This window comes from Amblyomma maculatum, chromosome 8, assembly GCF_055883805.1.
Source record: "Amblyomma maculatum isolate TAMU_Amacu chromosome 8, ASM5588380v1, whole genome shotgun sequence".
In the NCBI taxonomy this organism is placed as follows: Eukaryota; Metazoa; Arthropoda; class Arachnida; order Ixodida; family Ixodidae; genus Amblyomma; species Amblyomma maculatum.
This window is the reverse complement of record NC_139351.1, coordinates 67,662,762-67,679,629: the sequence shown is the minus strand read 5'-3', so window position 1 is coordinate 67,679,629 and position 16,868 is coordinate 67,662,762. Positions and strand designations below refer to the sequence as shown.

The 16,868-nt window shown below is 49.8% G+C and overlaps 1 protein-coding gene across 1 annotated transcript in view; it reads left to right on the top strand.

Annotated features, from left to right (window-relative positions):
- LOC146181372 (facilitated trehalose transporter Tret1-like) overlaps positions 1 to 16,868 on the top strand; it is a 46,819-nt gene that overhangs the window by 10,358 nt on the left and 19,593 nt on the right. The window contains exon 5 of the mRNA XM_084575774.1: positions 4,122 to 4,317. Coding sequence (XP_084431900.1) covers positions 4,122 to 4,317 — 196 coding nt within the window. The remainder of the gene's footprint in view (positions 1 to 4,121; positions 4,318 to 16,868) is intronic.

Below are 16,868 nucleotides of genomic sequence, written 5' to 3'. Positions count from 1 at the left end.
CCTCGGTTCCTACTTTTCTTTTACGCTGATGACTACCAAGGACGTCTACCCTTATTCCCCTCTCACCAAAGATTTATGCAGCCACTCTCATTCCTGTGGAAACCATTTCCTTGCTGCGCGGTTACCCATGACGTAACTGCCTACTCAAACACGAGATATTTAATATTATCAGTTACGAAACTTCCCAAAAGGCGCTTGTTCTGATTGGTCAAATTTCGGGTGGTCACGGATAATGGCAGTGTTTGTGCTAAATGAAGCAAAATGTGTCCAAGTGGGAAAAGCCAACAAATTGTCTATTCCGCATCGCATCACTTGAGGAGATGCAGTAACGAAAATTCTTACTAGGAACAGCCGTAGAGATAATTAAGTGATAAAAATAAAAGATGCTTTTCACGCTTTTAAAAAGGCGGACACGACACGACTGGGCAGATAGCTTTGTTCACTGCTTCTACATGGCGCTACAATCCACAAATTCCCCAAAAGGGCCGACTAAAACTGGTCATTTTCAGCAGTGTAAGCTTTCTGCAGTGCACTACAAAAAACACATGTTCATGTTAAATTCCTCAGCTACACCCCTACATACCAAAAAGCTCGTCCGTACATAAACTAACTACGTTGATACACCGCAACTACACCGCTAAAGATCACCCGAGGGCATCTACTGTCATCTCATTGAACTCCTACCCCGAACTAGAAAGAACCCCAGTCTCTTTATCCTAAACATTTATAGCCCCCCTAAGGGTAAAGCAGCTCCCCTCATGGCAGCACTACGAAAAGTATTACAGATCAGCACACGTCGCCAGCTGATCGTGGTAGGGGACTTCAACGCCCGGCACGTCAGCTGGGGCTACACATAAGATTGCGGCAAGGGATCCCAAATCTGGGCGCTCCTACAAAACATGGACTTCACTTTGGTCGACCGCAACAACATACATGTATTGGCAACAGTGTACAGCAAATCACCACTCCCGATCTCACACTTGCGGAAAATCTCACATAATGTCAGTGGTAGAACACGCAGACCTCATTGGGCAGCGGCCACTACATTATCCACACTTCCTTTTCGCTCAGCTCCATCATCTCGTACGTCAGAAAGCGCCTCAACATCACAGGCTGGGAGAAGTTCCAAAACTTCCGAAATGATGCCCCAACTCAAACAGATCACATCGCAAACTGGGTCAATAATTTATTCCCCGACATGGTCACGGCCTGTCGGAGATCTCAAAAACCAAACAGTCGGACGTGACCGATAGTCGCCTGCTACATATGTTAGAGGCACACAACGGCTTGCAAATGCGATGGCTGAAAACAAGCAAAACAGAGATATAAAAAGAAAGATCTCAGCCTTGATTAAGGACATGGGGCACTTGCTAGCCTCGGACTTCGGGATATGTGGAAGCTTCTGATGTGTCTTCTGGAGTCTTATACCGTCAAATTCTCTCTACACCACAGCGTAAATCATCTTATCCATGGCTTAAGCATGGATGATGACATTTTAATTCAAATCTTAAAAGCGAAGTTTCTCACGACTACGCCACAAACTCTCCTGCCTTCATTCACGAGCAAGAACAACCCCCGATCTCGACGCAGACATGGTGACATGGATTCTTCTGGCAGCGATGAACAAACTCTGTACTATATCCACTCCGGGACTAGATGGGATAACGAACAAAGTGCTGCGAATGCTCTACGACAACTCTGTCCAAGCCGTCATCGACTTTTTCAACCAGCACTGGGAGGCAAGTACTCCATCTCGGAATGGACACACGCAAAGGTAACCTTCATTCCCAAATGAGGCAAACCACTAGACATAACCCACAGCCGACCAATGTATCTCGCATCATACATCGGCAAACTGCTCGAGCCACATGTATACCCACAATCGCTTCTCACACACGATGCTGGGATTCAGAAGTCACTTATCTACATAGGACACCATGCTTCCAATTTTCGAAGATATTCTACACCTTCAGCATCGAAACCGCACGAGAGCCTTACTGGCTCTGGACCTCACCAAAGCATTTGATAATACACAACATGACTCAATCCTTGATGCTCTCTCCAGCCTAGAAGTTGGAGAATGCACCCACTAATGTATCTGTCTTTCTTCGGGACCGCTACGCGTAACTCAAATACGGTCCTGTATAAACCCACGTGTAACACCTCAAGAGTCAGTCCTCGGCCCTCTACTTTTACCATCACCCTCATCCTCATGGCCCGCAAACTAACCCAAATCCCAAATTTTTCCCACTCCCTCTATGTGTAGGAGATTAACCTATGGACAACCAAGGGAAAGCTACGAAATAGAGGATACTCTTTAAGCAGGTGCGGACGCAGTGGCAACGCACGCAGCGTCCATTGGTCTAGCCCCACCAAATGCGAACTCCTATTGCTCTACCCAAACACCCGCCTTACCAAGAAAAAAGCATAGCGCCATAACAATTACCATAGATGGACCCCAATACCCGAAGTCAACAAACTTCGAGCTCCGGAGATGCTCCTGTAAAACAATGGACTCAAAACAAACTATCCTCAAACTGACTATCAACACCCATCAAACTATCAAATGCTTCAAACTAATAGTGAACAAGCACAGAGGCATGCGGGAGCACGATCTCCGGCTCCTTGTGCAGGTATTCGTCATCAGCCGAATGGTCCATTCCCTCCCATATCTCTATATTAAAAAAGCGACAACGAAGAAAGTGGACGCTCTCATTCATCAAGCGTTCAAAACAGCACTTCACCTCACTAAACGTGCTCCAACAACATGCCTCATAAACATCGGAGTCTACAACGCAATCCGAGAACAAGTGGAATCTGATCGTACCGCTGAAAGTAACAGAAGTTCCTCCACAAAGCCTGGCAGGTTCATCTTCGCAGCCCTAAAATTCCAACCAATCGGTCCATCCTCCGACAACAGCCATCTAGTCCCCCAAAACTCCCGGGACAACCTTACCATACAATCGCAACAAGAATATGTATCCTGCTCACCACAAGGCACGAGCAGAAATTAAGCCAAGGCGTTACACAAAACCCGCGCGACTGATACCGAAGCGGCCTACGTAGACGCGGCCGAATACAGTCACTCAGCGGCATATGCCATCAGTGTACGTTCCTGCAACTTCCATCACACAGTTTCCGCCTCTGTCAAAGCAAAAACGTCGACAGGGGCTGAATACGAGGTAGCCACAGCGCTATTTATTTCCTCTTGCACTGTCACACTCATTTTCAATCGTCCTTCCAAAAGTTCGCAAGAGGGCAGGTACACCCAGTCGCCCACCAAATCTTAACCTCTGGCTCCACAGCTCATCGACCGATTCACATTGTCAATGTACCAGGCCATGCAGGCAACCCCGGCAGCGAGGAATCCAGTTCAACTGCACGAGCGACATCAATCAAGCGGCACATATCGAAGACTGGGGAAGCACGTGGGACACACTTCTCACCTATCATGATATAACTCTTCACTACCGAGAACAAGGACTCTTCTACCCCCCCCCCCCCCCCCCCACACACACACACAGTTTTCTCTCTCAAAACACAATCAAATAATCGGCGACAGCTACAAGTCAAAATCTTTCCCTCCCCAGCTTGGTTGGGCTTGGCACAGCCGGGCCGGTACGCCCCTACATGCTCTCTATGCGGCGCACCTAGAACCACCTTCGATCATATCATATTTCTATGCAAATATTTCCAGCGACCACCCCACTGGGGCTTCGCGGACCAAGAGGGTTGGGAGAGCGTGGTCTCCCGCTCGGACCCAGCCTCGCAGCAGATGCTGGTTTACTGAGCTAAAGTGGTCGCTGCCACGCCCGAACTGACAGACACCAACCCAGATCAAGAACCATCCCAATCCTTGTAATATACCCTGATTCCCTCAATAAATATTTTTACCACTACCACCATATAGTGCCAATGCCATGCAATGCTTGGCGTTTTTGTGCGCAGATGAATCAGCGCAGTGGGGTGCGTTAGAGAAGCGCCGGAGAATTGAGAAACAAACGACCTGTCGTTGTCAAATTATGAGGGGAGTTGTCCATTTTTGATCTCGGCGATGCTTTGCCTACTTTCAACAACGCTGAGCACCGAGAACCACCCACAGTGTTCCTTGTTTTTCACAGGTGTTCGCCACGATGACGTCGGTGGCTATGATGGACATGGTGGGCCGGAGGCGATTGCTGCTCGTCTCGTCGCACTTGTGCGTGTTCTCGCTGGTGGCTATGGGTGCCGTGGCTTACGTCACCACGGACCAAGAGGTCCGCGAGCGAGACATGATTGACCGCTTGCCCGTGCTTCTGGTCGCCTTCTACATGCTAGGTAGGCGGATCATATCGTTGATTATGTCTACGTCGGAAAATTTTGCAAACAGAGTGCATGCACTTGCCGCGTGTGCATTCCGCTAATTTTATCTCCGTCAACGCGTCTGGAGCAGGGACGGCAAAAACAACAAACGTGAACAACATATACATGCTGATTTAAAAAAAAAAACAAAAAAAGGAGGGGGAAGAGTTCTTTTTAACGCCAGACAGGAAGACGTGAAAACGGAGTCACAAAACTTTGCCTATTAGTCTAGGCGAGCAGAGAACAAAACTCAAGTAAAAACAAAACCGAGTGATACCATCCAGACCATTAATAATTGGAACAGCTTGCCAGCCTCCTGCCTACAGTCTCTTGACCTGATAAATGACCATGCTTAGCATAATTTCATGTTCTGCTATTATCATTTTTCATTTCTTGCTGTTTTTGCTCTGTTTTTTTCGCATTTTTATATTACAGATAACTGTAATAATTTGTTTTTAATCCACTCCTGCTTAGGCCTCCCGACCTACAGTATGTAATAAATTTCAGCCCACCCACACATGTTTTGATTGGTTGGTTTGATGGTTTGTGGGGTTTAATGCCCCAAAGCAACTCAGGCTATGAGAGACGCCGTAGTGGAGGACTCTGGTAATTTCGACCACCTGGGGATCTTTAACGTGCACTGACATCGTACAGCACACGGGCGTCTTGCTTTTCGCCTCCACTGAAAAGCTGCCGCCATAGCCTGCGGAAAACTTGCTTTTTTGGAATGTGAGGAACGCGTGCAAGTTTGTGACCCAGATTCGACCCTTCTTGACCAAGCGTTTGCAACAGCTCTCACAGTACAAATTTAGTTTTGTTTGTTTTGTGGGGTTCAACGTCCCAAATTGGGTCAGGCTATGAGAGACGCCGTAGTAGAAGTCTTCGGAAATTTTGACCACTTGGGTTCTTTAACGCGCACTGACTCGCTCAGCACACGAGCGCTTTGCTTTTCGCCTCCATCGAAAAGCGGGCGCCGCAGCTAGGGTTCGATCCCGCATCCTTGGGCACAGTAGTCGAGCGCCCTAACCACTGCAACAGTCCAATGTGTATATGGTGACCCTCGACGTATGTGTTATGGCAGCACACTTCTACAGTTCAGCAAGCGCTGCTGAGTCAACATCTCCTGCGCCCTCACGCCCCTTCCTTTCCCAGTTTCGCTTTAGTAACGTTTTCTAGTATAGTTTCATGGCCCGAAGGGCCCTTCTTTTTTTCACTCTGATGAGCATAAGTGCTGCAACAAAGGAAACATTTTATTGTTACACAACATGTTACGACGTGGTGATAATTATGCGTAGGCGAAAAACACGTGTAGCACTGAAATCAACTCATTATTGGGCCTACTTGCACCCACAAAGGAGCTAAGGAACTCGGTGGCGGGGAAAGTAGCAAAACGCTCGCTGATCGAACTATATGGTCGTAGTACTCTTCGGCGCTCATTTTAAGGTCTTCGAAGAAACATCTAGATAAAACTGCAAAATATGACTCCAGGAAACCCAGATGAGCCAATCATTGCAGCGGACAGAGCGCTTGTGAAATTAGACATGTGGGCTGAATTTAACAAGTTAAAAATAAACGTGAATAAAACTAAGGCTTCCTGTACCGTGCGAAAAATAAGAAAATTATCATTAACACGGATATCAAGCTAAACAACTGAAATATATAGTAAGCGCGTTTAAAACACTTGGGGTCTATTTTAGTGAGAATTTGTCCTGGGTCAATCACATCGACCACCTTATGTCAAACTTGTCTCGCATCGGGATCAAAATCGGGTACTTCGCAGGCACAGTAGTTGGGCATTTTAACCACCGCAGCGAGACTTATGTACGCTTTCCTCACATTATAAGATTTTTACTAATAATAATTGGTTCACAGAAAGGGAAAGGCACAATATCTGTCGCACTTGTTTCTGTGGACACCTGAACCGCGCCGTACGGGAAGGGAGGAAGGTGGGAGTTAAAGTGGAAAGAGAGAAAGAGGAGCCATAGTGGAGTGCTACGGAGTAATTTCGACCCCCTGAGGATCTTTAACGTGCTCTGATATCGCACAGCACACGGACGCCTCTTCGTTTCGCCTCCATCGAAACGCAGTCGCCGCGGTCGGGATCGAGCCCGGGTATCCGGCACAGTAGTCGGGCGTCTTACCACTACACCACCCCGGCGGGGCAAATCGTTTCTTGACTGATGGTAAAAAACTCGTGTGTGCGAGATCTGTTCCGCGAGATTCCGCGAGATGGCATTATTTTACACGAACGCGTGACAAGGAATGCCATGCGACTGAAGCGATGGTGTACCGTCCTGAATCCCACGTGACCACGGCGGGGCAAAAAAAAAAGGTTTCTTAGATGCATTTAAAGAAACTTATCCTCTTCGTCCCTCCATTGTGGTGCATTTGTTGGGGTGCTCGGCTGCTGTGCTGAGGGATGCGGGATCGAATCCCAGCCGCGGCGACCACTTTTCGATGGAGGTCGAAAGCAAGGAGTCCGTGTGCTGCGCGATTTTAGTGCATGTTAAAAACTGCAGGTGGTCTAAATTTCCGGAGCCCTCTAATACGGCGTAGCCAGAGTCGCTGTAGCCATGGCATTCGCTCTAAGGGGTAGCCTGTTGCTGTTGTGGCTGTAGGAAAAAGGAAAAGAAAATGTACGGGCCTGCTACTGCTCTGTAGCTGAGCCACCTCCGCTCCCTCGTGCGAACAGGAGAGAAAATAGAGAAGAAAGAAAAAAAAAGGGAGCGAAAGACGTGCGCCGCAACAACAGCCATCTTCCACGGCGAGGACTCGCGCCCCACATGCCAAGTACGGCCCACACGTCAATGCAGCATACGTGGACGCGGCGGAATATCGGCACACCCAGAGACAAGCGTTCGCACTGGCCGCTGTGAATGGGAACGGTTCCACGTTGGCGGCCGCATCAATCGCATCCACCTCCTCCTAGGCGGCGGAGGAAGCGGCCATAGCCTTAGCTATTGCAAACACGACCGATATTATATTCAGTGATTCTAAAACAGCCATTCGCAATTTCGCGAGGGGTCGCATCACGTCTACCTCCCTCCGCATCCTCCAAAGCACCCCTGCTCCGGTTAAGGATATTGAACTAATCTGGGTCCCGGCCCACTCGTCTAATCCGGGGAACGAGGCGGCTCACGCGCAAGCCCGAGGTTTCGTCGACCGGGCAGTGAGCGCGCCCTCCGACCCGAATTTCACGAAGGACGGGTTAATTTCTTTTCATGACATTACCCATCACTTCAGGCTGGAAAGGCGCACATATCCCCCCCCCCCACACACACACAAATTTTTAACAAAGGCGCAGGAAGTTACCTGGCGCCGACTACAAACACGCTCTCTCCTAGATCCGGCAGTGCTTGCCCTGATGTACCCAGGCCAGTACAATCCAACCTGCAGTAAATGCGGCGAAAGAGCGACATACGATCACATTCTCTGGAACTGCGCAAATGATCCACCTGCGGTGGAATTAATACAGCTCCCTTCTCCCGAGCAGTGGGAAGCCGTGCTGGTCAGCTCGGACCCACAGATTCAACTACGGGCCATCGAGCGGGCTAACAAGGTCGCCGCCAGCCATGGACTAGCGGCCATCTAGTATGTCTCTCCTTAGACCTGCTTGAGCGACGAAATAAATGTTTTCCAATCCAATCCAATCCACCACCGAAGAGTGGTGAGTGCAAAGACGGCCTACAACAGATAAACATTCTGTGGCAGGCTAGCCCCCGTCGCAAGTGGCTGTGACCTACCTGTCCCAGCCCCATCAGGGCCACGGAATACGGGCCCAGGTGGCCACAGAACAAGTGTGAGAAAAAGATACTGCGCCTTTCCTTTCCTAGGAACGAATAAAAAAAATGGCTGAGGCTTAGCTTGGTTAAGCCTGGTCAGATGCGAAGCATATTGATTGCTAAACTCGGCTTTCCATGGTTACACTTGGCTAAACTTTTCTTTCCTTGGTTACACGTGCTTTTACACGGTTTAAACTTGGAATGCACAATGTTTTCCCATCGCATAAAACTAGGTAATAGCATGACTCGTTCATCTCTAATCTTACCGACACGCACAACGAACATGTCGTCCCCCAGGCCAACGATACTCGATTGCCACTACGCGAATATGTACGCAAAGCAAAAGCTCTTAGAACACCGACGTGCTAAAGGAATCAACGATTTTGATTTCTTCGGCAACAACACGGTCGTATGGGAAAGCCTCCCCGTAACCTACCCGTGTCCAGCCGGCTTGACGTGCACCAACGGTCGTTACTGGACCCCCGTCTCTCCTCTGTCGTGACGTCAGCGTATCACGTGGTGTGACGTCACCATACCACGTGGTCCGCATGGCGTGCAACCGCAACCGACGGCGCGAGCTGGACCCCCGTCTCTTCTCTGTCGTGACGTCAGCGTAGCACGTGGTGTGACGTAGCATTCCACATTCTTTGCACGGCGTGTAACCGTCACGAAGGGCTGTGGTTTACCTCTAGCAAAATGCTTCGCATAAAAATGTTGCGACTGATTGATTTGATTGAAAACATCTTTATTTATTCAGTATTCTCAGAACATGTGGGTGGGCCGCCTAGTCCGGCAGTCCATTGGCTGCTGCTGCTGCGCTGGCCCTCCCCACCAGCCAGTGCTGACGGTCAGGATCATCGCTGAGCAGAATAGCCTCCCACTGCTCCTCCGAGGGGTTGGGAATGGGGTCAACTAAGGGATTAAATTGACATGCCCACACCATATGGTAGAGGTTAGCTACCTCTCCACAGTGTGGGCACTGCGGAGAGTATAGTGTAGGGTATCACAGGTGTAATTTAGCTGGTGTTGGGTATGTGTTGGTTTGTAGTCTCCTAAGGATGTTCTAACTTATTGAGGGATTTGTGTGGTGTTGGGTACTCCTTTCTGGCTGTTCTGTATGGCGCGAGATTGTCAGCATACACTGCTAAACCTATCAGGTCACGGCACCCTTTATGGTCATCAGGGGGAGACGCCCGGTATAGAAGAGCTCGGGCATGCCTGTGAGCGGCTTCGTTTCCTCCTGGTAGTTCCAGGTGACCGGGAAACCAGATGATTGATGCTTGGTTGGGTGGGTGCTTAGTTAGCAATGACAACCCTGACTTATGAGTTAATCCGTAATTGAAGTTACGACAGGCGTTTTGGGAATCAGTGAGCACAACGGCGTTGGGGTTAGATGCTACAGCTAATGCAATAGCTGCCTCTTCTGCGTGAGTGGGGTTAGATGTTTTCACCGAGGCGCAGTTCACCATCGACCCCGCAGGCGTTGAGACTACGATAGTCATGACTCCATTGTGTGGTCCTGCTGCGTCCACGTAAAGGGTGTTAGTCTGCTTGTCCCATTTCTTCTGCAGGGCTTCCCCTCTTGCTATCATCCTCTCGATGTTATATGCGGGATGCATATTCCGCGGAATGGGATACACGTTGATGCGTCTTCTCACATTGCGTGGGACCTCTTCCCTTTGGTCAATTGTATAGGGCTGATTAACATGGATCTTCTCGAGCAGTTCTCTGCCGGGTGTTGTAAGTGCGAGCCTATTGAGTTGTGAGAGCCATTGTGCTTCCCACATCTCTTCGAGGGTATTATGTACTCCTAGAGCCATGAGCTTGGCCGTTGGCGTGGAGTTCGGTAGCCCCAGGGCCGCCTTGTAGGCTTTCCTGATGAGTGTCTCCAACTTTTCAATTTCCGACCTGGAGAGGTTAAGGAATGCCGTCCCGTACATTATCCGCGAGATCACAAAAGCTTGCACTAAGCGGATGGTGTCCCTTTCCTTCATGCCATGGTGTTTATTTCGGATACGATGTATCATCCGGAGGATTTGCTCGGTGGATGTTGTAAGCTTCTTCATTGTGGTGGTGTTCTGTCGCCCCTGCGGGATATACTGCCCTAGGATCTTGATCTCCGTGGGTTTCTGTACCGGGTGGCTCTCTATATACACCGAGATGTTCTGTGCTAGGGGTGTCCTCGGGTTCTTCAGAATTAGCAACTCGGACTTTTCCGGCGCACACTGGAGGCCTCTCTCCTGGCGTACCGGGCCACCGTGTCCGCTGCTGCTTGAAGACGCTCCTCGATCTCGGCGTCACTCCCCGAGTTGCACCAGGCAGTGATATCATCCGCATACAATGTGTGTTTGATGCCGGGAATTTCGGAAAGAAGGCCTGATAGATCTTTCATAGCTAAGTTGAACAAGAGGGGTGACAGTACCGCCCCTTGCGGAGTTCCCCTCGGGCCTAGAGTGATGAGATCTGATTTTATTCCACCGAAGTTTATAGTGGCTTGCCTGGCTGATAAGAAGTTTTTGATATAGTTGTAGGTTCTTGCGCCACAGTTGGTATCGGCGAGGCTTTGCAGGATATTTTTATGTAGAACGTTATCGAACGCTCCTTTCAAATCAAGTACCAGGATGGCTCTTGTCTGTGACTTGGGAGGTGTCTCAAAGGTCTTTGTACAAGTACAACAGGGCGTCCTGTGTTGATAGGTGTGGGCGAAAGCCGAATTGAGGGTTAGGTAGGAGGTTGTTATCTTCTAAGTATCTACTCAGTCTCATGTTGATGACCCTCTCTATGAGTTTCCCCAAACACGAGGTCAGCGATATCGGTCTTAGATTATCCAGTTTAAGGGGTTTGTTCGGCTTCGGAATGAACCGAACCTCGGCTGTCTTCCAGGATATTGGTAACGTTCCTGTAGCCCAATGCTGCTCGTTGAAGCATTCCACCAGCGAGGTGATGGTGTCATCGCTGAGGTTAAATAAGAGCTTCGCTGTTATCTGATCTGGACCTGGAGCTGCATTTTTTCTCATGGCCGCGATTTCTGCTTTGATTTCTTCTTTCGTGAGTGGGATGTCCAGCTCGGGATTCGGCAGCCCAGAATACTCCGGCTGTTCCACGACTTGGTCCGTGCACAGATACCTGGTCTTGAGCTTTTCCATCAACTCTGTGTCCGTACCCGGGGTGGCGTGTACGATCTTCGTGAGCCTGTCTTTAGTGGCCGACTTGCTGCTGCTGGGGTCAATTAGGACACGTAGGAGCTTCCAAGTCTTTGACACCCCTAGCTTCCCCTGAATACCATCACAGAGCGAATTCCAGTTCTGTCTGGCTAAGGATATGGCATAGGATTCTGCCTTTTTGTTTATCTCCTCTATTTTTTCTTGAGTTTGCGGTTAAGCCGCTGTCTGCGCCATCTCTTTGTCAATGAGTGCCTCGCTTCCCATAAATGTATAAGGTGCGGATCGACCGCTGGGCAGTCCTCTGTCGTGCAGACCTCTTTTGTAATGACTTTCAAAGTGTGCACCTCATCTTTAACCCATTCCTCTAGGTCGGTAATAGGGTTTGCAAGAGATGTCTGGGCCTTTCTCCACCTGTCCCAGTTCGTAACTCTTGCGATACCTATTTTACGCTTGCACGCATTTGTGCTTATCTCCAGAGAGAGTATGAAGTGATCGCTTCCCAGGTGCTGTTCGGTATTCTTCCAAATGGCGCTTTGTATGTTCTTGGTGAACGTCAGGTCAGGACACGTATCTCTACTGACACTGTTTCCCAGCCTCGTAGGGTAAGTGGGATCGGTGAGGGTCGATAACCCTTCTTGCGTCACTACTTCTTCCAGTTTTCTGCCTTTTGGTGTTGCTGCCGGGTAGCCCCATGAAGGGTGTGGTGCGTTGTAGTCGCCCCCAATCACGCAGGGGGAATGCCCACTAAGGTCAGAAATATCTTTATGAGGGAACCCAATTTTGCGTGCCTGTCTTTAGAAGGGCTGTATACATTCAATACGTGCGTGTTTGCCGCTCCTTTTTGAAGAGGAAGAATAGTTATATAGCAGTGCGCAATATCCGGCTCGAAAGGGTCGTGCAATATGGCAGTGTATAATTTGTGCACTAACGTGGCAGTTAACTGGTCGTGCTGGTAAGTGACATAGTCTTGGAGTTTAATAGGTATTAGGTGGGGTTCTTGAATTAGGATAGCTGCCGGTGGGTCAGACTCCTGAGATATAAGTAGATTTAGAGCAGCCTGCTTTCTCCTGTATCCCCGGCAGTTCCACTGCCAGATCTTTACTCTAGGTTTGGCTGGCATGTTGAATCCGTATCGGATGGCTAGTCCACTTGCATTGTACGAGCGAATTTCGACTTATGTCTTTTATACGCATGTTCCTTCCGAAGTGCAGAAATTGCAGTCTCCGTGTATCGTCGGTTGTTTGCAATCTGCTCTCGAATTTCTTGGAATTGGGCGTTCACGTAAATTGGAAAAGCTTGAAACTCCTCCTTGAAGGACCTCAGTTCTTGGATAATTTGTTGATAGACCTCGCCTAAGGCGGTCTGGGAGCTAGGTACTACCTGCTGTTTTTGGTATAATATATAATAATAATATAATTATTATTATTATATTATTATTAGGTTCACAGGAAGGGAAAGGCGCTCTATCTGTCACACTTGTTTGGACAACTGAACCGCTTACGCTGCCTCTGAGGGGGGGGGGGGGGGGGTGGCCCGGACATTGCCAACACCGTACCAACACTGGGCCCAAGATTTGGGCTGCCTGGGCTGTAGCCCTCCACTACGGCTCCTATTTCTCTCTTTTCGCTTTAACTCCCACCTTCCTTCCCTTATGGCGCGGTTCAGTGGTCCACAGAAACAAGTGTGACAGATTCTGCGCCTTTCCCTTCCTGTGAACCAATTAATATTAGTAGTATTCGCGCCGAACCATCTCCGAGGGGTGGTGAAGGGTGGCAGTTCCCGGCCCTACGGGGCTGGGACGGCAGGTCAACGACGCTTGCGGCGGGGGCTAGCCAGCCACTGATTTTTATCTGTTGCAGGCCGTCACTGCACCCGCCACCGCTTCGGTGGTGGCGGACGACGGCTGTTGTTGCGGCGCGCGTCTTTCTCTCCCACTTCTTTTTTTTTTCTTGTCTGTTTTCTCTTCTGTCCGCGCGAGGCAGCGGAGGTGACTCAGCTATAGAGCCAGTAGCAGGCCCGTGCATTTTATTTTCTTTCTTCCTACAGCTACAACAACAACAATAGCGCAATCGATTTGACAGCGAACGCGTTCTGTCTTCCGCTTCCGGTCCTGTAATTCACGCCGTGCTTTCTGGTCGTTTGTTGTTGTTGTGGCTGTAGGAAGAAAGAAACGAAAATGCACGGGCCTGCTACTGGCTCTGTAGCTGAGACGCCTCCGCTGCCTGATTGATTTATAGGAAAGGCGCGGTAACTGTCTCACTTGTTTTCTGTGGACGCCGCAACTGCGCCGGAAGGGAAGGGAGGAAGGTGGGAGTGAAAGTGGAAAGAGAGAAAGAGGAGCCGTAGTGGAGGGCTGTGGAGTAATTTCGACCACCTGGGGATCTTTAACGTCCTGATTGATTTATTTATAGGAAGAGAAAGGCGCGGTAACTGTCTCAATTGTTTTCTGTGGACACCGCAACCGCGCCGTAAGGGAAGGGAGGAAGGTGGGAGTGAAAGTGGAAAGAAAAAGAGGAGCCGTAGTGAAGGGCTACGGAGTAATTTAGACCGCCTGGGGATCTTTAACGTGAGCTGACATCGCACAGCACACGGACGCCTCTTCGTTTCGCCTCCATCGAAACGCAGCCGCCGAGGTCGGGTTGCGTTTCGATGGAGGCGAAACGAAGAGGCGTCCGTGTGCTGTGCGAGGTCGGGTTGCGTTTCGATGGAGGCGAAACGAAGAGGCGTCCGTGTGCTGTGCGATGTCAGCGCACGTTAAAGATCCGTCCTGATTTATTTTTTAAACTGATTTATTTATAGGAAGAGAAAGGCGCGGTAACTGTCTCACTTGTTTTTTTTCTGTGGACACCGCAACCGCGCCGTAAGGGAAGGGAGGAAGGTGGGAGTGAAAGTGGAAAGAGAGAAAGAGCCGTAGTGGAGGGGAACGGAGTAATTTCGACTACCTGGGGATCTTTAGCGTGCGCTGACATCGCACAGCACACGGACGCCTCTTCATGCACGCAGAAGGGAAAATAGAGAAGAAAGAAAAGGAAGAGTGAGAGAAAGACGCGCGCCGCAACAGCCGTCGTCCAACACCGAAACGGTGGCGGGTGCAATTACGGCCTACAACAGATAAAAAGGCTGTGGCAGGCAAGCCCCTGCCGCAAACGGCGGTGACCCACCTGCCCCAGCCCCATCAGGGGAGTGCCGCCTTTTCTTTGCTGGCCGCATTTCGTCTCGCATTACACACCTTCTACCATAAGCAATATCAACAAGTAATCCTCCTAAGCACCGAATCATGTGGGCTCTGGGGCACGCGTGACTTAACGGAAACAAAGTAGCAGAAAGGTTAGCTTCAGGACACACCAACCGAGAGACCGGGTCCCTCTCAGTTTCGCCCCTAACTCCCACGTATGGCGAAAGGCTCACTAGAATGCGACTGCAGCGCAGAAATTTTCCCCTACTACACCGCCACGTCGAGGAAGCTAGAGACTGGCGTCGCCTCCAGACCAACACGTACACTAACCTACAACGCCTACACTTCATGTTCCTGACCGAGTATTTAGACTCGTGTTCGTGGTATGACGACATCCCGGCTACTTACCACTTCACCGCGGGATGTAGGGGGGGGGGGGGGGGCATACCCCCGCCCATCACAACATACATCTCTGAAAACGAGTGCGAGAACTGTCTCCTCAGCTCCGACCTGGTGGTTCTACAAGGACTGATTCGCCAGGCCGGCGCCACGGCAACTTTCCTTGGCATCCTGTACAGAGGAAGCAACCCATGATAAGACTCCTCATTGCCTTTTCTGCACCCCAATAAAAGTTTTTCAATCAATCAATCAATTATTTAGTCAATCAATCAATCAACTAGTGTCTCTTAAGAGCAGAATAGCGAAAGTCTACTCTTTCATCTCCTATCATTTGCCTCTTATCGGTGTTCGTTGCAGTGCTACATATAATTACAAAAAGGGGAGGCGCAGTATCTGTCACACTTTCTCCGGCAAGTGTTGGTTTCGACGGCCCAGCATCGCTCCTGTCGCGTGGCGTTCCTCGGCGCGCGTTCAAGTGTGGGATTCCAGATTGCAGGAATGCTAGATAAGTGGTGGTGGTAAAAATATTTTATTGAAAATGTTCCGGAGGTTGTAGCGGTGGTTGGAGTCCTCAGTCCAGAACCCCATTGGCGTAGGCTGCTGTGGAGGGTATACTCGGCGAGATAATCTTAGTATTTGAGTGTAGGTTAGCAATGGGGTAGGGGGTTCCACGAGATCCGTATTGGGTTCCACGAGATCCCGGGGGAGAAATGCTCGGGCTGAGGCGTGTGCGCTCTCGTTCCCTGGGATGCCCTGGTCACCTGGTACCCATACTAAGTGTTAATGCGTGGGTTGGTAGCCACGGGTGTAACTATCTTGCAGGATTTTAGTTGCTAGCGGTGCAATCCTGCCCCTGAGGTAATTGCGATATGCTGTCTGTGAATATGTAAGAATGTATTCTGAGGTAGTGTGTGTTGCAGCTAGGACAATCGCCACTTCTTCCGCATCCTGTGTGTTTTGGCTGGGCAATATTAGTCCATCTATTGTTTGATTTTGGTGCACTACCGCAACGGCCGCCATTCCCTGTTCAAGACCCGCAGCATCGACATAGAACACGCCCTCGCGCCCGCCGTAGTGCCTTTTTATAGCTTCCGCTCGTGCTTGTCGTCTTAGCTGGTGAAAATCAGGGTGCATATTCCTCGGCAATGAAGTTCCCCTGAATTGTCCTCTCCATGAGGCTGGGATGTCGCTTTTAGGGTCTAGCTGTCGGGGGCAATTGATGTTCAAGTCGTTCAAGACTTGCCGGCCTGTCAGAGTCGTGGAGAGTCGTACCACCTGCGCCGTGAGGTGTGCCTCTATCAGCTCGTCTACCGTGTTGTGGACGCTCAGTCGTAAACGCCGGTGGGTCGATGTATGAGGGAGGCCCAGGGGCTTCTTGTAGGCTGTTCTGATTATGACGTCGATGTTCTTGATTTCAAACTTCTTGAGACGGAGGTAGGGTGCTGCATAAACGATGCGGTTCACGACGAATGCCTGCACCAGTCGGAGAGTATCTTCGTCCCGCATCCCTGATTTCCGTGTCGTTATTCTGGAGATCATCCTGGCAAGTAGCTCGCTCCCGAGGCGGAGTTTCTGGATGGCGAGGTGGTTGTTGCCCTTGTTATTGATGTACAGACCGAGTATCATGACGGTCTGAACTTCCTTGATGGGTGAGTTGTTAACGTGGATGTCGATTGTGGCCTGATTTTTCTGCTGGCGGAAGACTGGGAGTTCACATTTTTCGGGAGAGCAGGTTAATCCACACGCTCGTGCATAATTCTTAACTGTTGTTAGCGCTGTTTGTAGTTTTTCTTCAATCATTCCCATGCTACCCGTGGTTGTCCAGATGGTTATATCGTCAGCGTACAGGGCGTGTCGTATGCCCTGTATCTGATTTAGAAGAGGTGGAAGATTTCGGAGAGCAATATTGAACAGAAGTGGGGATAATACTGACCCTTACGGAGTGCCTATCATGCCCATCTTCACTGGCGTTGTTTGTTTAGACAAGAACATATCTCGCGGAATATG